Source organism: Eurosta solidaginis, chromosome 5 (genome assembly GCF_040869045.1).
Source record: "Eurosta solidaginis isolate ZX-2024a chromosome 5, ASM4086904v1, whole genome shotgun sequence".
In the NCBI taxonomy this organism is placed as follows: domain Eukaryota; kingdom Metazoa; phylum Arthropoda; class Insecta; order Diptera; family Tephritidae; genus Eurosta; species Eurosta solidaginis.
In genome coordinates this window covers 46,015,083-46,037,913 of record NC_090323.1, presented here as the reverse complement: position 1 = coordinate 46,037,913, position 22,831 = coordinate 46,015,083, and the positions used below count along the sequence as shown (strand labels likewise).

Below are 22,831 nucleotides of genomic sequence, written 5' to 3'. Positions count from 1 at the left end.
TTAAAAATTTTAACAGAACTTTATTTCCGATTCTATTTTTTCTCACAAATATGCTTCGCATAATTATTTGATTTCGTTTTTGTCACCGCATTTTAGTTACACAAATATATAAAAAGTGTTGAAAATATCTGAAAACTATGAATCCATTAGATTTTACATACTGTATAAGCACCCTGGAAAAAATAAGAGTAGTCTAAGATGCGTCCGTGATGACTCGCAAAGGAATATGCTGCTAAAGCCAGCTTTGATTTGTTTATCTGGGTTGGAGTGATCCATTTTGTTTGAGCACGTACTATAGAGAGACTTATTGTAACTCTCTATACCTGGACGGGTAATATCGGACGGGTCCTCTTTTTACACCTACGGGTACTGTCGCACAGATCCTTTTCCCCAATATCTTTACACTCTTACGGTTACTGTTTGATACATCCTCTTGTCCCCATACGGGTAGTGGCGGATAAGTAATCTTTGTATCGCTACGGGTACTTTCGGACAGGTTCTCTTCGTACCAATGCAGCCATAGTTGGACAGGTATTCTTTATTGGCCTTTGTGTACTATTGGACAAGTTCTCTTTCGACCCGTATGGGAACTCTTAAGGCCCAAATACATTCGACTTTTGCGTCGTACCAATGCTTATGCTGACAACAACAACAGCTGACTTTTAACATATACAAAAACTTACGTTTTGCTGGCGTTGTCGGTCTTCTCATTTTGCTTGATTTTATTCTATTTTTAATTAATCGGTTTCAATTTACAAAAATATTTTCTTTTTTAAACTTAAAAATGTGTCATGTACAGGTATGAACGAAGAAAAACCAAAATTCGAGTTTTTTTTGTGTTCATTGTGACAGGAAAACTTTAAACGTGCGTTCCCTGCAAAAATTGTTGGATTACGTATTCCATTTTCTTCATGTTGGAGTATTCTAACAACACTCCTTTGCAATGCGTTTGCCGACCACCATCAGCCGATCATTGTTCGTTTTTTAACGACCCTGATCACGACACGATGACGATCGAACAGAGTTGCCAAAAGTAAAGTATTGCAAACAAATAACTGATAATAAAATTTTACTATGGCAACTCTGATAAAATGCAACCGCGCACTGGTTTTATGTTTTAGTTTCTTTATTCACGCAAATGCTAAATAACATAAGAATATTCGTAGTAAAAATATAAAAGTTGTATTGCCCCTCTTCATTTACCTTCATTTTAAATTAAATTCACTCCGATAATTCTTTCCGACACAATTCCCCTTTAGTACTTTGGCATATGAGCCTCTGTGGGTGCTCCATGGAGTACTATAGTGAAAGTACTTTGGAAAGTACTCTCACGTATGTACTCTATGGAATACTCAAAACAAAGCGAGAGTGGGATCACCTACTCCTCTCCTAGGACATCGCAATGTTAATTGGAGCACATTTTTTGTATGAATACAGATTAGTTTTGGAATACTCCTATACTCCCAAAGGAGTATTCCTTACATTATTTAAGGAGTACTCGCGTTTTTTGAAGGGTTGTTTCAAAGCAGGGATGCACCTTAACGTTAAGCTAATCGTTTATCAAAAAATTTCCACCGTTTCCGTTGAAACACTTCGAAATATTATCGATAAAGAAATTATCAAGATAAATTGTATCTCGTTTTTAACCGAAACGAAAAGATTTCGTTAACGTTAAAAACGTTAACAAAAACGTGATACTTTATGTTTGAATTGTGCTGGCAATGCTACAGCCATGGTGAAGCCGTAAGGTGGTAACAACGAGCGCACATACACACACAAACTCCATGTAATTTGTTTGTGTAATTCGTTGGTGGTAATGTCAAAAATACTCTGAGAAATGTTTGTACTGTCAAAATTCATGAGAAAAGTTGCAATCAGCTTGGCTAATGCTTTCACCTTTAATGACTCCGCCATCAATCAGCTTTGCCAGCATAGTTTGAAATTAATAATCAACATAAACGATTTGCTTTCGTTTTGATATGGCAGAAAACGAAACGAAATCATTTCGTTAATTTGACGATCTTAACGTTAATAAACGAAACGAAATGACTTCGTTTCGTTTATTAACGTTGATTATCGTAACGAAATGATATCGTTTCGTTGGTTAAGCATGCCTGTTTCAAAGTGATGCCAGCGCCCATGGTTCAATTATATGGTTGGCTCATCAGTACAATAACAAAATATGTCTGTTCAAATTGTCAAAATCTGTGTATTGGTGTTGGTGCGAATGGTATGGAATGGAAATATAGAACTTAGCAGTTTTTGTATGTGTAAGAAAATGTTGCCAACATGTGGGTTTCATTTTGTGTTTGCCAGCTCCTTTTGACGATCCCATCGACCATGCAATGAAATAAATAAAATCAGCTGATGAGATAAGCCAACCATATAATTGAACCATGCCAGCGCCATAATGACGAAAAAGTCGAAAGTGTTCGGGCCCTTACCGGTTTTATCATATTGTGACGAATATTAGCATTACTACGGTGTTCGTAAATCATCACAAAAACAAAAAGCAAGCAGCCACAATTATGTCCAAGGCAACGAAGAAGATTCCACTTACATACAACCAGGAACTTGAAGCAAAGAGATTATTTTACATACACATATGTAGTCATCAGCTAAGAGCAGAAGTTGTTACTCACACATACACACGCATATAGCTAAATAACCAAGTATGAGATACAACTGTTCCAGAAGGCATGTTCGCGAAAAATCTAGACCTTAAGAGAAATATGCGAACGAGGCAACAGAGAGTATAAAAGCAGCAGAAGCTGGGGAATAATTAATCAGTTTGATTTAAACACGCTAGTATTGAAGTATAATTGTGAAGTACTCCTCCCAAAGTAGTCTAATTAAAGACCATTTTGCAATACTGATTATTGGAGTTATTTATTCGACGGTTCAGCGATTCGAATGTTAGCAGAAGGTGTATAATTATCAGGAACTCCCCAAAATTCGTTACAATATTTTTAAAATCTAACTAGAACAATATTTTCAATTGTTTTCTGCTATTGGTATTGTAGAAAAATAAAATATATTGTGACGAATATTAGTGACACTAAGTGATACTCACATCACTAGTCTGATGCTAAGTAAATGAAGCCACAACAACAATAAAGCAGGCAGTCACTTGTATCTACATAAACGAATCAATTATTATGTCTACACATATGTACGTACACGCAGCGGAGAGAGACGCACAAACACATGAATATATCTTAACTGAGATACTCCCAATCGTCTGTGGAAGTACCACTCACATATACACGCGCATGGGCTATGCGAGAAGCTATAAAAATCGTGCATCTGCCGTTATAGCTCAGAAATTTATAGCTGGTAAATAAATAGCTAATTCTAGAAATAGAAACGCCTAGAAATATGTCAACGAGGAAACCGAAGAGTATAAAAGCAGCAGCTAAGGCACGACGAATCAGTTTGATTTAAGCACGCTATCTGTTGAGAAGTAGAAGTGTTATTTTGAAAGTAGTCTAATAAAGACCATTTGCATTATCGAATATTGGAGTTATTTATTCAACAGTTTAGTGATTCGAACTTAGCAGAAGGTTGCAAATAAGAGGAATTTCAGTAAATTCGTTACAATATATACTACGATAATGAAACATAAAAGCCCAGTATGGCGTTTTCTTTTCCTAAAGTATTGTAATTTTGTTAGTTTTTCTGAGCCCTTTATTGGGTTTTAATCCATAGCGTTTCCGTTTTTTTATTTTTTCTTAAAATTTGTTACAACTTTTCCAAACTGCCTAGTACCAAATTGAAAAGTGTTAAAGGGGGATCAACTATGCCCCAATGTAGGCAAAAGAGATAAATCGCACGATTTTTGGCAGGTAAGATATGTGCCATACAGAGTTGTATTCAATGTGCTATTTGTGTAGTAGTTACAAATAACAAACGTTGTACTGCCTGAATGTGATTAGCCTGCATAGTTTTGAGAAACTTTCCAGAAATATTCATTACTCACTGTGTCGCCTCCTTCTCCTATTCCCGTCCCTCCATCTTCCCCGTGAAGGTAGGTATAAAATTTGCAATGCTTTTTTAAACTTGTAATCAGGTAATTTTGATTGACAACTTTGAAAGTGACTGTCTCACTACTTACTTACTACTGTCTTACTACTTACAAATTAAATGTATGACAATTTCACACATAGCCTTAATGAAATAATTAGTAGAGTTTTCTACATTAAAGCCCTTATTAAACTCAAACTTCCACATAAATTAGAAATAACGATTTCTTCTCGAACATAAGCAAGAACTTCGAGAGTCGATAAATCGAGAACTCGTCTTCTTGCGAGAATCTCGTATCTCCAAATACTTGTAAATCTCGCGAGCTTCTCGGCATTAAATTTAGTGGCTGTATTGACAATATTTATACACTCTGTTTTTATACTCAGTTGAGCAGAGCTCACAGAGTATATTAACTTTGATAGGATATCGGTTGGTTGTACAGGTATAAAGGAATCGAGATAGATATAGACTTCCATATATCAAAATCATCAGTATCGAAAAAAAATTTGATTAAGCCATGTCCGTCCGTCCATCCGTCTGTCCGTTAACACGATAACTTGAGTAAATTTTCATATATCTTGACGAAATTTGGTATGTAGGTTTCTGAGCGCTCATCTCAGATCGCTATTTAAAATGAACGATATCGGACTATAACCACGCCCACTTTTTCGATATCGAAAATTTCGAAAAATCGAAAAATTGCGATAATTCATTACCAAAGTGGGATAAAGCGATGAAACTTGGTAGGTGGGTTCAGCTTATGACGCAGAATAGAAAATAACTAAAATTTTGGACAACGGGCGTGGCACCGCCCACTTTTAAAAGAAGGTAATTTAGAAGTTTTGCAAGCTGTAATTTGGCAGTCGTTGAAGATATCATGATGAAATTTGGCAGGAACGTTACTCCTATTACTATATGTATGCTTAATAAAAATTAGCAAAATCGGATAACGACCACGCCCACTTTTAAAAAAAATTTTTTTTTAAAGTGAAATTTTTACAAAAAATTTAATATCTTTACAGTATATAAGTAAATTATGTCAACATTCAACTCCAGTAATTCTATGGTGCAACAAAATACAAAAATAAAAGAAAATTTCAAAATGGGCGTGGCTCCGCCCTTTTTCATTTGATTTGTCTAGGATACATTTAATGCCATAAGTCGAACAAAAATTTACCAATCCTTGTGAAATTTGGTAGCGGCTTAGATTCTAGGACGATAACTGTTTTCTGTGAAAAAGGGTGAAATCGGTTTAAGCCACGCCCAGTTTTTATACACAGTCGACCGTCTGTCCTTCCGCTCGGCCATTAACACGATAACTTAAGCAAAAATCGATATATCTTTACTAACCTCACTTCACATAATTATCTGAACTCACTTTCTATTGGTATAAAAAATGGCCGAAATCTGACTATGACCACGCCCACTTTTTCGATATCTGATATTACGAAAAATGAAAAAAAGTGCCATAATTCTATACCAAATACGAAAAAAGGGTTGAAACATGGTAATTGGATTGGTTTATTGACGCAAAATAAACCTTTAGAAAAAAACCTTGTAAAATAGGTGTGACATCTAGCATATTAAGTAGAAGAAAATGAAAAAGTTCTGCAGGGCGAAATCAAAAACCCTTGGAATCATGGCAGGATTACTGTTCGTGGTATTACATATATAAATAAATTAGCGGTACCCGACAGATGATGTTCTGGGTCACCCAGGTCCACATTTTGGTCGATATCTCGAAACCGCCTTCACATATACAACTACCACCACTCCCTTTTAAAATTCTTATTAATACATTTAATTTGACACCCATATTGTACAAACACATTATAGAGTCACCCCTGGTCCACCTTTATGGCGATATATCGAAAAGGCGTCCACCTATAGAACTAAGGCCCACTCCCTTTTAAAATACTCATTGTCACCTTTCGTTTGATACCCATAATGTACAAACGCATTCTAGAGTCAACCCTGGTCCACATTTATAACGATATCCCGAAAAGGCGTCCACCTATAGAATTAAGGCCCACACCCTTTCAAAATACTCGTTAACACCTTTCATTTGATACCCATATCGTACAAACGAATTCTAGGGTCACCCTTGGTCCACCTTTATATCGATATCTCGAAAAGGCGTCCACCCATAGAACTAAGGCCCACTCCCTTTTAAAATACTCATTAACACCTTTCGTTTGATACCCATATCGTACAAACGCATTCTAGAGTCATCCCTGGTCCACCTTTATGGCGATATCTCGAAAAGGCGTCCACCCATAGAACTAAGGCCCATATCGTACAAACAAATTCTAGAGTCACCCCTGGTCCACCTTTATGGCAATATCTCGAAAAGGCGTCAACCCATAGAACTAAGGCCCACTCCCTTTTAAAATACTCATTAACACCTTTCGTTTGATACCCTTATTGTACAAACGCATTCTAGAGTCACTCCTGGTCCACCTTTATAACGATATCCCGAAAAGGCGTCCACCTATAGAACTATGGCCCTTTCCCTCTTAAAACACTCTTTAATACCTGCCGTAGTTCTCAACTGAGTATGTAATGTTCGGTTACACCCGAACTTAGCCTTCCTTACTTGTTTTTTGTAGTTTCGGTTTTTTTGTTACTTATATTGCCATTGCAATGATACTTTGCTCAGAACATATTTATATAATTTTGTTCACAATATTAAAATTTTTATCGAGAAAACGAGAACCCGGCTTCTCGCGAGACTCTCAAAATAATCGAAATGCTCGCAAGATTCTCGACATTCAATTAAACTCCTGCATTGGCAGTATTCTATGAATTTCGGTGTATTTTAATTGTGATGTTATGGAAATTTTAGCTTGTGATTCAGAACGTATCGTAAGCTCTATAAAAAACGGCCTGTGTATTAAATTAAATGTCTAGAAGCTCGCGAGCTTTACGAGTATTTGCATATTCGACAATCTCGCGAAAAGCCAAGACTCTCGAGAAATTTCTTCTCGAAAAAGTTCGAGAAATCGTAAGCTAGAATACATAATACAAACTTTTAACTATCTGTTCATTGCTTTATTGAATACCTAATGGAGTGAAAAATCGATCCAGTTTTGCTTTGTGTTTCGGATTTTTTTTTGTCAATGTAACAAAGAAAAATCAAAGATAAATTATTTTCAATAATTTACGAAAAAAAAAAACAGAAGAATGCAAATTATGATTTATTATGGATTTTTAAAAAAATTGGCACAAATTTCGTTAGGTGCAACATATACGAAAGGTTACGCATGAATATTCTTTTGACCATCTTTAAAGTTAAAGAGGAAATGGTTTTAATCCAATTTAACAATTTTTATAAAAATCGTTATATTTTTTTGGGACTGTTGACAGATATTTGTTAATGAAGCGAATGGCCTTGTGCGAAAAGGAAATATTAATTATTTCATTAAACAAAATTGTGAATCCATTTAGTTTCTGGCTGAAATTGGTATAACCCTCGCTCATACTTATTAATTTACGTTTTTCTAAAACAAAAATAATTTTATACTTATTATTAAGAATTCATGAGCTTAACACCGGCACACCATTAAAACAAACAAAAATAATTTTATTTAATAGGTAGGTAGGTGAAATGGCTGCAACCCTGGCCGCCCAAGTAGCTATTTAAAGCCGTTTTTATGCCATGTAACTCGTCTAAAAACCTACGGAATGTTACGGTCAATGTATTACAACCAGCCAGAGTTGTTGATAAAACTAAGAATATTCGGGATTGCTATCACAGATAACCCTCTGAGGTCTTCTAGAAACGGGGTTCCAAGGAACCTTAGCCGAGCTCTAGCTAGAACCGGGCATTTACACACAAATATTCTATTTAATAGTTTGGGAAAAATTTAAACAACGTGACATCAGGATTGTTTAAATTTTTCCCAAACTATTAAATTATAAACTAAAAATTTATTTAAAGCAATGCAAAAATTTATTTTCTCATCACAATTTAAATTATTCTGGCCTAATATTATGTCAGCCTCTTTAAATGTAATTGCTGCTAATAATATATGAAGCATAATTTCAGGTTCTTTCTAATTGTATACAAGACCCTGTAGAGATAATTTTACCTTTGGAAGACGATGTTGAGTAGCCGCAGATAGTACTTACTATAAAGATAATTTCAACCGATGCACAGTGTTTCGTGTAGAACAAGCTAGTTGGACAAAATTATTTTATGAGATTTTCCGTTTCATATGCAGTCATTTATTACAACTACGTAATTTTTTTCAGCTATATTTTCCTTTTTTTATTTTTTTCCAAAATTTTACTTCATATGCATACATTTGCTTATTTCATATACAGTAACTCATGTGAATAAGTGACACAGGTCCAAAAAAATTTAAAGGACTTAAGAATATTACTTTATTGTACTTAAATTGAATGGACTACAAATCTCAATACTATAAAAAAATTTAAAAATTCCGAAAAAAAATTTAAATTTTTTATGAAAATTCGTCGAATTTTTCAAACATTTTTTAAATATAATTTAGTTTTTGTTATAGATCGCGACACATTTTCTTATGGGAAATTAGTTAAAATAAATTTGCGAAAGTGAAAATTGTAAGAATTGTCCAAAAAGGGGTGTCTACTTACTTATGTGAGTGACTGTACATATGTACATACATATTTTTTATTTATTTGAGTATTTATCCTGGCACTACAATTTTTACAAAATTATTTTATAGTACCAGTCAGGAATGTAAAAGTGAATTACAATAATAATAATAATAATGTAAATAATTAAATTAATTATGTGAAAATTACTTATTCCAAAAAACTTAAAAGTAAAGTATCATACAAAGTAGAAAAGAAAATAGATTTAAATTAAATAAAACCTGATCCAACAAAAAGTTATAGGGTAGGTTATCTTTTATAATTATGTTATTATTCGCTATCATCACTTTATTCGATGAGTCACTTGTGGAATAGTCATGAGCAGCAGCAATACTACTGTGAAAGCTTGAAACAACTGGGGTATTTTTTGACTCCTCAACATTATCGGGGGACAGTAAATTTAAGACTTCTGAAGTCAGACATTTAAATTGTTTCTTAGGTATCTCCCAAAAAATGTTAACTAAAGGATCCGATATTATAAGCAACATATTCATAAGATCTCTATTCGTGGCTTCACGCGACTGCTTTTGTGTGTTATCGTCCCAGAATCGTCTAAAATCTTTGTTACGGGTTTCCTCAGAAAGTTGGCCAATAGGTAAAATTACTGATTTTATAATATCAGTACTATGCACTAAGATTTTATGAACTGTAACAGGCATATTAAACCATGGATAGAGATCTATATATAGTTTTTTAGTCTCGACCGCAAATTTTTCAAATCTTTGGATATTTATATTGTACGCAGATGCTAATGCGCGAAGGAGAGAGTCGAATCTTTTGATGAGCGTTACATCCAATCCCGTATTCTCAGCACTAGCCTCAGAATTTTCGAACAACCTACGAGCAGTGTTGCCGTCATCGGTATTGCCGAAACCTGGTTTTGGTTTATCTACTATCAATCCAAGTACACTTTTAAATTTATTCTGGATTTCGTTGGAACGTAGCTTTACACTCTCTTTATCTGCCTCATTCATAAGCTGCCATTTTTTTACTTCGAGGCGATAACTTATGTGAAGCAAGCATTCAAAACATCTTATCCATGCATGGAGAGTAGACAAACCAAAATCAAGATTATCTAGGTTAGGCGTAAAGTCCCGTAACTCATTATTCATATCTTTTGGAGTGGCACCACAAATATAACACTTTTGTGCGGAAGAAGTTTCAGTCAAAGCATTGCAAACTTTTCTGCCAATCACTATAAGAAGCATATTATGATTTACGGAAACTTTGTATTCTCCGAGCATGTACTTTGTTGGTAATAACGCACTTATCTCCTCTAAAACTTTGTTCGTTTCAAAAAGAATAAAATCTTTTGTTTCTTTAGAAAAAATAAATTTAATTGGTAGAAGAAGGTCGAGGATTCTGCCAAACAATGTTACCCTTTTCATTCTGTAATTGAAGAGGAACGAAAGAAAATATAAACAAAAATTCATCAGTGTCAGAACTGCATGTAAACTTTTGCTTATATGTGTTATGGCCAGAGCTTCCATCGCAACTCCACTTGCTGATTAAAGTATACGTCAAGTTTGTAGGTAATAAACTAACAAAAACTTCTTGATTTGCTAAAGCTAAACGCTCAACAGTTTTATCTAATACGGACTGGACTTTAATTCCCGCACGTGTTTCACCCACATCAATTTCATTTGGATAGCATTCTGCCTTAGCTTTTCTTAGACTATAAAATGATGGATAAACCTTATGGCCTGCCTTGATGCTCCACTTCCAAGTCGTTTTGTACCCATGATTCGTCGACTTGATATGTACGTAGTATGCTAAAGCTTCTACATTGCTCAATTATCTTGCATCTGGCTCACATGTCATCTTTTTGCCGGATATTTGAGTGGTTTCCTGTGATTTTTTTTATAATGTTAGCAACATTTCTGTTGCCGGACACACGCGTTGATACTTCTGCCGCATAAAGTAACTCACCAGGACTTCTAGATTGCAAGAGGTCATCCACTCGACGCCGTTTGGTTTTTTAACTGCAGCTAGCAAAGTCCTTCTTTCATTTTCCGGGGTCGGGGTTACCTGAAGAAGTGGTTGGTTGGTCTGATGGCAACTTTGAATCCACCGTTATTGTAAATGTGAAGTCTGGACTCGAAAGCCACTCCGAGTTTTTATTCAAAAATCGTTCCTTATGTCTTCCAGAAGTGTTCCACTTTTATCCAGCTTCGACGAATATGCCGATGTTTGTAAGCTTAAACTTTTTATCGAATACTCGGCTGCTTCGCTTAAATCGTACTTAAGTACAACAAAACTCAATAATTCTTTATATCTGGTTTCCTTCGAATGTTGAACCCAAATGTCAAAAAACTCCGTTCTTGGTACGGTTATAACTAAACTGCTTTGTATTGTTGATTTTCCGACACGGTGAATAGCTGATGATTGTTGTGCTGCCATCTTAAGTGTCGTTGATCGTTCTAATTTGTTATCAGTTGTGCAGTATTTATATTACATTCAGGTATTGGTGTAGATGCTACCAAAAGGGGGTGTTTTGTGTAGCGTTCCTGTGTGGTTATACCTGCATTAGGATTGTTTTGTATGTACCTGTTTTTATGCCTTGGTGACTGGTGCGGTAGGTTGTGGCAGGTTGAAGTCAGTGATCTTCGCCTTTTTGCTTTTGGTGTGCTCTGGTTGACCTTGCGCGTTTATTTTTGTGTGTTTTATGGCTACGTGTTTGTTCCCTGTACCTGGGAATTAGTTTTGCCGTTGGTAGATCAGCTTTAAAGGTTCAAATATCTCGTCGGAGCTGGTACGTTGGTACGTACATACATCCTATTTTATATGTGGAGATAACAAAATCTACAAAAAAAAAATTTTAAAATAGATGTGCAAAGAATTCGCAATGGTTTTTTCTTTCTGCTATTAGAGAATACTTCCGACTATAACATATATAAAATTTGGCCCGAGTGTCCGAGAATGTATGTAACTTTTTTGTCCCTAATGTTAAAAATATAGAGAAAAAATACCTTTTCTTATTAATAACGGAATGCTAAATATATTGAAAATACTCTAATTGCGAAAGAATTACTATTAAAAAATTTTGCTTACCTTCGGGCTTAGAATGCATCAAAAAATTATATAAAAGTGTTCACTGAAAAGAAATATGAAGCTTAATATTCAACAAGAATTTTGCAAATTAATCAATGCATTTTACGGTCACTCCTGCCTTCTTACTTCAATTACTCAATATATATGAGCAAAAATATCAAAAAAAAAGCAGAAATCCCGTTATCTTGTTTGTTTTCTTTCATTTCTCATTACACTTTTCTTGGAATAAGAACTTTGTTTTTGTCCAGCTAGCTTGTTCTACACGAAACACTGCGCGATGTAGGTATCTTTAAATTAACAAAAACGTTTAAAAGGCGATAAACAAGGTTTGAGCACTTTCTTTATACAACAGAAACAAAACTATTAAGGAAAAGCGAAATTTACAGATGTCTAATATCTTCTTTACTATGAAATTGCCAATCTGGATAGACTTTAAGTAACTCCTCACATAAGCCCGGTAGTATTCGCATTGCCCTGTTGTTGTTGTTGCAGCAGTGCTTCGACCCATTCAATAGGTGCGACCACTCACAAGTTGTCATCAATATCCTCTAACGGGAATCTAAGGAGAGAGTGTAGTTAGAGGCGTTGGTTCCACATTGCATTTGAAAAGATGGCTGGTGTCATGAGGGGCCTATTGCAAAGAGGACATACGTTATGTACGTGGGGATTGATTCTGAACAGGAAAGAGTTTAACCTATTACAGTATCCCGATTAAAGTTGATATAGACTGAGGCGCGTCTCCACAAGCTGATCCAAGGTTCTATCGTTCACGGTTCAATTTCTACGTCGTAGTGGGTGGGGTTAACCGACTTCCTCTTCTGCGAGTCCCGGGAATTTAACACGGGGTTAGCCGCGCAATTTCTGGCTTAGAAGTTCGACGCCTTTTTGTGGATACCACTGAGTACATTTTGAGTTCTTCTTCTACATAAGGCTGCGTTCTCACGTACCATATTTCCTTATATTTTTTGCGAACATGACTTCATAAGTCTCTGGGAGGCGGGCCTCTTGAATCAGATGTCTGTTGGTTTGCCTAGGTTTCTGGGTTTTTAGCGGAAACTGTTTGTTCTGCATTTTATTTCTAGTTTTCTTGCGAATTGGAGTCTTGTCTCAGGTTTCAAGTTTCTAGCTGTCTGATGGCAAGATTCTACATCACCTGCATGGATTTTTTAAAGTTCTGTAGATATTTTTAACCCTGCTCTAATAGAAACAATATATCATCTGACAGGGCTCTAATCTATGTTCAAAGATTCAGGTTTTTAAGTTATCGGGAAGTTGCTTAAAACTAGACCACAAAACTTCCATAAGACGCATTCCCTTTGCCACTTAGCGACAATATTTTTATCTCAGGTTCCATTATTATAAGATTCTGAAGTACGTTCGTAATTTCAGAAGTCTAGCTCTACGAGAAGTTAGTCAAAAATCTATTGAAAAATTCCAGAATTTTTAACTGAAACCCATAAACAAACACCTATAGACAAATATGAACCCGATTTAATATAAAAGAAGTAAAAAAAAACTTTTGGCGGCCGCCCTGGGCCTGGGTTCAAGGTACGCGAAATTCAACATCGAAATCTTGGAAAAGAAGTTTTTTCAATTAGAGCAGATTTTACCGAGCGGGTTCGGCCTCAGTATTGGTTTGGCAAATACTTCGAGTGTGTTTATGCCATCAAGAGCTCAGGGAAAATTCATCTGCTTGCATTCGCCGTTCTGAGTCGGCATAGATACGTTTCGTCCGGCCAATTTGTAAAAAAAAGTTCCTGTGGCTTTAAGTCAGCTTTGGTCTTGCGGCAAGCAACATCAAAAACAAAAAATCTGTTGGTAACTTTTTTCACATATTGTTATTGTTATCCTTAACCATTCTCACTTCGTCATTATGGGGTGCCGGAACATGCGATCATTGGCGGTTAGAGTATCGGGTTAGTCTTCTCCCTTGCTAGCAACCGATCAGAAGATGTGTTCCTTGCACAACTAAACGTCGGTTACGAAGTCCCCATTATCATTCCTGCTGGAACCGGTTTTGAATCCTTTCGTCGTCTGCCGAATTTTTGAAAAAATTTTCGAGCACTTTTGCTAAAAAAAAAACAGAAAATATTTCTGGATAACTTGCATGTATGGTTGCAACTGACGCCTGACTCTAAAACTTAAGTTGAAGTCACTGCCTTTAAGAAAAAGATTTTCCTGTTGGGTCTTCAATTATCTTTGAAGGAATTAAATATATTCAAAATATTTCTACAGAAGTATTTAGCACTTAACTTATATACTATATATGTTTTACATGCTTAAACTACAATTTAAAAAAAGATTTTAGCTTATATTTAGTACAGAGCTTTTTTAACTTTATGATGCCAATGAATAGATTCAGAATAGTTAATTCAAGTCCCTGATCTAAATTCAGTTTAGCCCTAAAGTGAAACACTAAGTTAGTTCAATAATTTATTTAATATACAATTGTAAATATTGTCGACTTCTTGAAAGAAAATTTCAAGCTTTAAAGCTTATCCAAAGCTTTCTATAGTAATACCAATATTTAACTTTAAAATTAAAACTAAGAAATTTTAAGTTAGATTTCAATACTTTAGGATTTCGCGTATGTGCTATAACTTAAGTCTGGCTTAGATTATACTACCCTCAGAATATACAACTTGTCCCCACCCCTCCCTAGTTGTTCTACGAAAACTATCACCACACAACATTCCGATGCGCTGCGGGTAACGAACAAATTGCATTATGCAAAGGAATCGCCAGGAAACCTGCCAAGGCAATACCGTAAGCATCGGATTGTGTAACCATTGCCATTGCGAAACGTCTACGTCCAGGCGTAATCTCTTTGGACATACGGTAGAAGGTATTCACATAGGCACCACCACCTAACAGACCCTCCCACAGCACAACTACCAATGTAATCCATATACTTGGTGTATAGAAATAAATTGCCTCAGTGAGGAAGTATGCAACATTGATAAACTGGAAAACTGCCATTAGCCAAATTTTCTTGATTTTATAAAGATTAACCGATGAACGCGAGATGAAAACACCAATTTGATAGTCGACATTGAACCAACGATATTGTGATGCTTGCGAGAGTGAGCTATTTTCGAAGTAAACCAATTCGAACTGTAAAGGTAAACAAAGTAAGTAAACTTCACGATATTTTCTTTAATCATGCACACTTACCAAACCCTGATTAATAAAATACTCAAAGAAATAGACCAAAGCCAATGGTAGCATGTAGGGAAACAATTTCTTGATATAAAGCATTTTTTCTTTGAAATCCTGTAACGGTTTCTCATCGCTCACCAATTCTTCTGTAGATTCCAATGTTGTACTCGTGAGTGGAATGAGTGCTGGCTTGCGTAATATTACCCAAAATGTGAAAGCTTCTAGCGCTGGGAAAAATAACATAACTAGCATTGTATCACGTGGACTTAAGCTGAGTGCACGCAGGGAAGCATAGGAGAGTGAGCCAATGACGCCAGCACCACCAGTGCCTGAGGACCAAGTGGATACGACATTTCTGAAATGAGTAATGAAAAAAGTTAGTTAAAGGCATAATTTTGAAGTGAAAAACACGTATTCATCCTTTCGATGTATAATGAGAATCTAAATGATTTATTAAATTCGTCTAATGGATGAAATTTTATTTTACATAAATTTAATACTGAAACCGACGAAAACTTTGTAGGGTGTTATGTTAATTGATTCATCCAATATTAAGGCATCAAACTTTTGAATAAATAACATAGTTATCTTGATATTTGCTCATCCTTTCGACGTTTAACGTAAATTACAGGAAGGAACAACGAACTTTTTTCCTGAATAGTTGACTTCGAAGTGTCAAAGAGGGAATTAACTGACATAAAGGGTTCACCGAACGGATGTAACTGTATTATTTGAAATGATTCGTCCAATATAAATCCTTAAATCTATTAAATCAATAGCATAATCATATTGATATTTGTACATCCTTTTGACATATAACCCAAATTAAGTGAAAGAAGTACACATTTTCTACTAATCAGTTGACTTTCAGATGTAAAAGAGGGACTTGAGTGACTTAAAAATCTTCGAAAGAATGCGATTTTATTTTATGTAATCATATTGTTATTTGCTCATATTTTCGACGTATAACTAAAATTAAATGAAAGAAGTAAGAATTTTTCCTGATTTCAAATGAAACTAGGATTTGACTGGCATAAAAGGTTCGCTGAATGGATGTTATTTTATTTCATCTAACTTCCTTAATGAAACGAGTGTGGCCGAAAAGAGCCTAAACATTCATATACTAGCTATAAAACTTCCACGCTATTTAATTCAGAGTTCATTTATCTTTATAGCGTTAGAAAAGTTATTTAACGAATTTCGGAGTGAAAATAATATATTCATCCATTTGATCAAAAACTTAAACTGATCGAATCAAGCTCGAGTATAATCATGACTCGTATAATTTGACTCAATTAACAAAATCGTCGAATGGATGACGTTTTATTAAATAGCAAACTGATACTGAAATGAGTGCAAAATATTACCCAAAAATCGTAGTCCAAAATAAGCTGCATAAATACAAAAAAAAATATAATTTGTTAATGAAAAGTTGAACTTTCGGCTTTTATTGAATTACTAGCCTTGCTCAACTGTTTCATTTGGATAACTGATATAATCTTATGTGAAAAAAATGTTTCATCCTTTCGATGTTTAGCTTAAATTGAGGAAAACAGTCTACCTTAATAGTTGACTTAAAGCACTATAAATAAATTACAGATGAAACAATGAAATCATCGAATGGATGAATCTCTATTTGACGTAAATGTGTTACTGATACAATTTTTGTTCAGAAAAACATATAAAGCAAATCAATGAAAAGACTTCTCCATAACAAAAAACCACTTCTCATTGGAAAACTAAAATGAATGAAAAAGTAAGTGCATATTTCAGACGTATAAGTCAATGTGAACAATTTCAGCACAAGTTTCGCTTTAAATTGCTGATTTCGTATTACAATACGAATATTTCTTACAATACGTATATGACTGAAATTAAAAATTCATCGAATGGATGAAATATATTTGGAAGAAAATTGCGTATTGAAACGGTTTCACTATATTTGAAAAAACACTTATTCAGTACGAAGCCTTCTTGTGTTCTATTAGCAGCCATTCATGTTCATCCTTTCGATGTATGCCCGAAATTTGGATATGCTTAGCTGAATTTATAAGGCGAAAGCTAGAATTTAGAATGGTTATGCGAAAAATTTACATCCATTGGAAGAAATTAACTTTTCTTTTAATGCAAGTTTTCCTAAATAGTATCTTTAGCATGTAAAGCCCATATATTTGTATGGGAGTTTAGTGAGGAAATTTGGTTAATTTTCATGAATGGATTTAAAAAAAAACTTAATACGTCCATAAGGCCAACAAAAAAAGAACTTATGTATTTTTGTTGGGCCAAGGAAAAAATTATATTTTTATTGCTATTTTTGGAGCTTTTCTGCCGATTGATCTAAATAAAACAGGGATTTATTAGATCCTACGCGTTTCAACGCTTATTCGCGTCTTCATCAGGGAATTTATTTCTATGAAAACAATAAATTACAACCAATATTAATTGACATGAGACATGTAACACTTACGAAAATTAACATTTAAAATTCGAATAATAATATTTTTATCACAACATATAAGTATGTACATAGCAAACATAAATACACAGATACATTTTCAAACATTGAGCACCTTGCACGTCCTCTACCTTCAACATCATGATTAATGATTTTTTCGTTGTGCCGATGTAAACTTTGTTGCACTTTTCCCCTCCTTTGCCTTTGCACTGAATTTCATACACTGCGTTTTGTAGTTCTTCCTTTAGTATTTTGTCTTTTGTTCTTGTATATATGCTATGTATTGTGTGATGTGGTTTGTGTGCATAGCTAACGTTGCTGTTTTTTTATAATTTTAGTTAATGTGTTGTTGTCCGTAAGTTTTGGAATATAGGTAACGCCAATATACATATGTTTTCTTGTTGTTTTCGTTTATTTGTGCATTGTCATTTTTATACTCAGTTGAGCAGAGCTCACAGAGTATATTAAGTTTGATTGGATAACGGTTGGTTGTACATATATAAAGGAATCGAGATAGATATAGACTTCCATATATCAAAATAATCAGGATCGAAAAAAAATTTGATTGAGCCATGTCCGTCCGTCCGTCCGTCCGTCCGTCAACACGATAACTTGAGTAAATTTTGAGGTATCTCGATGAAATTTGGTATGTAGGTTCCTGAGCACTCATCTCAGATCGCTATTTAAAATGAACGATATCGGACTATAACCACGTCCACTTTTTCGATATCGAAAATTTCGAAAAATCGAAAAAGTGCGATAATTCATTACAAAAGACAGATAAAGCGACGAAACTTGGTAGATGAGTTGAACTTATGACGCAGAATAGAAAATTAGTAAAATTTTGGACAATGGGCGTGGCACCGCCCACTTTTAAAAGAAGGTAATTTAAAAGTTTTGCAAGCTGTAATTTGGCAGTCGTTGAAGATATCACGATGAAATTTGGCAGGAACGTTACTCCTATTACTATATGTACGCTTAATAAAAATTAGCAAAATCGGAGAAGGACCACGCCCATTTTTAAAAAAAAAATTTTTTAAAGTAAAATTTTAACAAAAAAATTTAATATCTTTACAGTATATAAGTGAATTATGTCAACATTCAACTCCAGAATGATGTGGTGCAACAAAATACAAAAATAAAAGAAAATTTCAAAATGGGCGTGGCTCCGCCCTTTTTCATTTAATTTGTCTAGGATACTTTTAACGCCATAAGTCGAACAAAAATTAACCAATCCTCTTGAAATTTGGTAGGGGCATAGATTTTATGACGTTAACTGTTTTCTGTGAAAATGGGCGGAATCGGTTGATGCCACGCCCAGTTTTTATACACAGTCTTCCGTCTGTCCTTCCGCATGGCCGTTAACATGATAACTTGAGCAAAAATCGACATATCTTTAATGAACTTAGTTCACGTGCTTACTTGAACTCACTTTATCTTGGTATGAAAAATGAACGAAATCCGACTATGACCACGCCCACTTTTTCGATATCGAAAATTACGAAAAATGAAAAAAATGCCATAATTATATACCAAATACGAAAAAAGGGATGAAACATGGTAAGGTAATTGGATTGTTTTATTGACGCGAAATATAACTTAAGAAAAAACTTCATAAAATAGTTGTGACACCTACCATATTAAGTAGAAGAAAATGAAAAAGTTCTGCAGGGCGAAATAAAAAACCCTTAAAATCTTGGCAGGTATTACATATATAAATAAATTAGCGGTATCCAAGAGATAATGTTCTGGGTCACCCTGGTCCACATTTTGGTCGATATCTGGAAAACGCCTTCACATATACAACTACCACCACTCCCTTTTAAAACTCTCATTAATGCCTTTAATTTGATACCCATATCGTACAAACTTATTCTAGAGTCACCCCTGGTCCACCTTTATGGCGATATCTCGAAACGGCGTCCACCTATGGAACTAAGGGTTACTCCATTTTAAAATACTCATTAACACCTTTCTTTTGATACCCATATTGTACAAACAAATTCTAGGGTCACCCCTGGTCCACCTTTATGGCGATATCTCGAAACGGCGTCCACCTATGGAACTAAGGATTACTCCCTTTTAAAATACTCATTAACACCATTCCTTTGATGCCCATATTGTACAAACAAATTCTAGGGTCACCCCTGGTCCACCTTTATGGCGATATCTCGAAACGGCGTCCACCTATGGAACTAAGGATTAATCCCTTTTAAAATACTCATTAACACCTTTCATTTGATACCCATATCGTATAAACGCATTCTAGAGTCAACCCTGATCCACCTTTATGGCTATATCCCTAAATGGCATCCACCTATAGAACTATGGCCCACTCTCTCATAAAATACTCTTTAATGCCTTTCATTTGATACGCATGTCATACAAACACATTCCAGGGTTTCCCTCGGTTCATTTTCCTACATGGTTATTTTCCCTTATGTTGTCACCATAGCTCTCAACTGAGTATGTAATGTTCGGTTACACCCGAACTTAACCTTCCTTACTTGTTTCGGTTGGTTTTGCTTCTTGCTGTCGTTGTTAGTGTATCTATTATGTTATTCGGATACCCATTTTTATACTCAGTTGAGCAGATCTCACATAGTATATTAATTTTGATTGGATAACGGTTGGTTGTACAGGTATAAAGGAATCGAGATAGATATAGACTCTATATATCAAAATCATTAGTATAGAAAACAAATTCGATTGAGACATGTCCGTCCGTCCGTCCGCCCGTTAACACGATAACTTGAGTAAATTTTGAGGTATCTTGATGAAATTTGGTATGTAGGTTCCTCGGCACTCATTTCAGATCGCTATTTAAAATGAACGATATCGGACAATAACCACGCCCACTTTTTCGATATCGAAAATTTCGAAAAATCGAAAAAGTGCGATAATTCATTACCAAATACGGATAAAGCGATGAAACTTGGTAGGTGAGTTGAACTTATGACGCAGAATAGAAAACTAGTAAAATTTTGGACTATAGGCGTGGCACCGCCCACTTTTAAAATTGTGAAATTTGGTAGAGGCTTAGATTCTAGGACGATAACAGTTTTCTGTGAAAAAGGGCGAAATCGGTTGAAGTCACGCCCAGTTTTTATACACAGTCGACCGTCTGTCCTTCCGCTCGGCCGTTAACACGATAACTTGAGCAAAAATCGATATATCTTTACTAAACTCAGTTCAAATACTTATCTGAACTCAATTTATATTGTTGTGAAAAATGGCCGAAATCCGACTGTGACCACGCCCACTTTTTCGATATCGAAAATTACTAGAAATGAAAAAAATGCCATAATAATATGCCAAATACGAAAAAATGGATGAAACATGGTAATTGGATTGGTCTATTGACGCAAAATAAAACTTTAGAAAAAAACTTTGTAAAATGGATGTGACACCTACCATACTCAGTAGAAGAAAATGAAAAAGTTTTGGAGGGCGAAATCAAAAGCCCTTGGAATCTTAGAAGGATAACTGTTCCTGGTATTACATATATAAATAAATTAGCGGTACCCGACAGATGATGTGGCCACCCTGGGTCACCCTGGTCCACATTTTGGTCGATATCTCGAAAACGCCTTCACATATACAACTTCCACCACTCCCTTTTAAAACCCTCATTAATACCTTTAATTTGATACCCATATCGTACAAACACATTATAGAGTCACCCCTGGTCCACCTTTATGGCGATATCTCGGAAAGACGTCCACCTATAGAACTAAGGCCCACTCCCTTTTAAAATACTTATTAACACCTTTCATTTGATACCCATATCGTACAAGCAAATTCTAGAGTCAGCCCTGGTCCACCTTTATGGCGATATCTCGAAAAGGCGTCCACTCATAGAACTAACGCCCACGCCCTTTTAAAATACTCATTAACACCTTTCATTTGATACCCATATTGTACAAACGCATTCTAGAGTCACCCCTGGTCCACGTTTATGGCGATATCCCGAAAAGGCGTCCACCCATAGAACAAAGGCCCACTCCCTTTTGAAATACTTATTAACACCTTTCGTTTGATACCCATATTGTACAAAAGCATTCTAGAGTCAACCCTGGTCCACCTTTATAACGATATTCCGAACTATAGAACTAAGGTCCACGCCCTTTAAAAATACTCATTAATACTTTCATTTGATACCCATGTCGTACAAACAAATTCTAGAGTCAGCCCTGGTTCACCGTTATGGCGATATCCCTAAATGGCGTCCATCTATAGAACTATGGCCCACTCCCTCTTAAAATACTCTTTAATACATTCCATTTGATACACATGTCATACAAACATATTCCAGGGTTACCCTAGGTTCATTTTACTACGAGGTGATTTTCCCTTATTTTGTCTCCATAGCTCTCAACTGAGTATGTAATGCTCGGTTGCACCCGAACTTAGCCTTCCTTACTTGTTTTGTAATATATTTGTGATTGTTCGCTTGCTATCTTCTATGAACTCCTGATCACTCAAGGAGTAAACTTTGTTTATAAAGTTGATGGCCGTGTTCTGCTTCTGAGTCCATAATATTGGTTGTAATTTATTGTTTTCATAGAAATAAATTCCCTGATGAAGACGCGAATAAGCATTGAAACGCGTAGGATTTAATAAATCCCTGTTTTATTTAAATCAACCGGCCGAAAAGCTCCAAAAATAGCAATACAAAAAAACTTATCTATATGATTGATCCAGATAAGGACAAGATTGGATAATAGTACAAACTGCTCATTATTGTCGTATATGCAATTAGATAAATAATTCATTCCTTGGCTGAAATCTGTGCACTTTCTTATATATGAGTGATGAAATTAGTAGCCTTGTCATATGGATATATAATTTATGTATCTATATTTGACTTATTTTATAATTTTTTAACAAATTTTTGTAATTTTTTAACCAAAACGAGTTATTCGTCCATTCGATGAATACTGCAAAACTAACATTAAATTAAACTACAAAATAAAAAAATAGCATATAAAATGCTAAAACGCCGAAACCCATTAATCCCAAACCAAATAATATATACTTCAATAACCCCTCCCGATGAAAAATTAAAAATTAAAGAAAACAAAACAATCAAATTATACAATTGGAAGTGTTCTCAGCTCAAAATAATAGCCGATGGTAGCGTGCTCCGCCTACCACACCATATGCCCTGGGTTCGCACCCCGGGCAAAGCAACATCAAAATTTTAGAAATAAGGTTTTTCAATTAGAAGAAAATTTTTCTAAGCGGGGTCGCCCCTCGGAAGTGTTTGGCCGGGTGTATTTCTGCCATGAAAAGCTCTCAGTGAAAATTCATCTGCCTTGCAGATGCCGTTCGGAGTCGGCATAAAACATATAGGTCCCGTCCAGCCAATTTTTAGGGAAAATCAAGAGGAGCACGACGCAAATTGGAAGAGAAGTTCGGCCTTAGATCTCTTCGGAGGTTATAGTGCCTTACATTTATTTATTTTATTTTTTAAATAAAATCGATCTTAACTGCTGAAAGACA

General features: G+C 35.2%; 1 protein-coding gene across 3 annotated transcripts in view; it reads right to left on the bottom strand.

Annotated features, from left to right (window-relative positions):
* Positions 1–13,885: 13,885 nt before the first annotated feature.
* Positions 13,886–22,831, bottom strand: part of LOC137254029 (battenin-like) — a 59,947-nt gene continuing 51,001 nt past the window's right edge. For all 3 annotated transcript variants that reach the window (XM_067791701.1, XM_067791702.1, XM_067791700.1), the window contains exons 4-5: positions 14,887–15,226; positions 13,886–14,826 (exon numbers count right to left, since the gene is read on the bottom strand). In XM_067791701.1, coding sequence (XP_067647802.1) covers positions 14,392–14,826; positions 14,887–15,226 — 775 coding nt within the window. In that variant the 3' untranslated portion in view covers positions 13,886–14,391. The remainder of the gene's footprint in view (positions 14,827–14,886; positions 15,227–22,831) is intronic.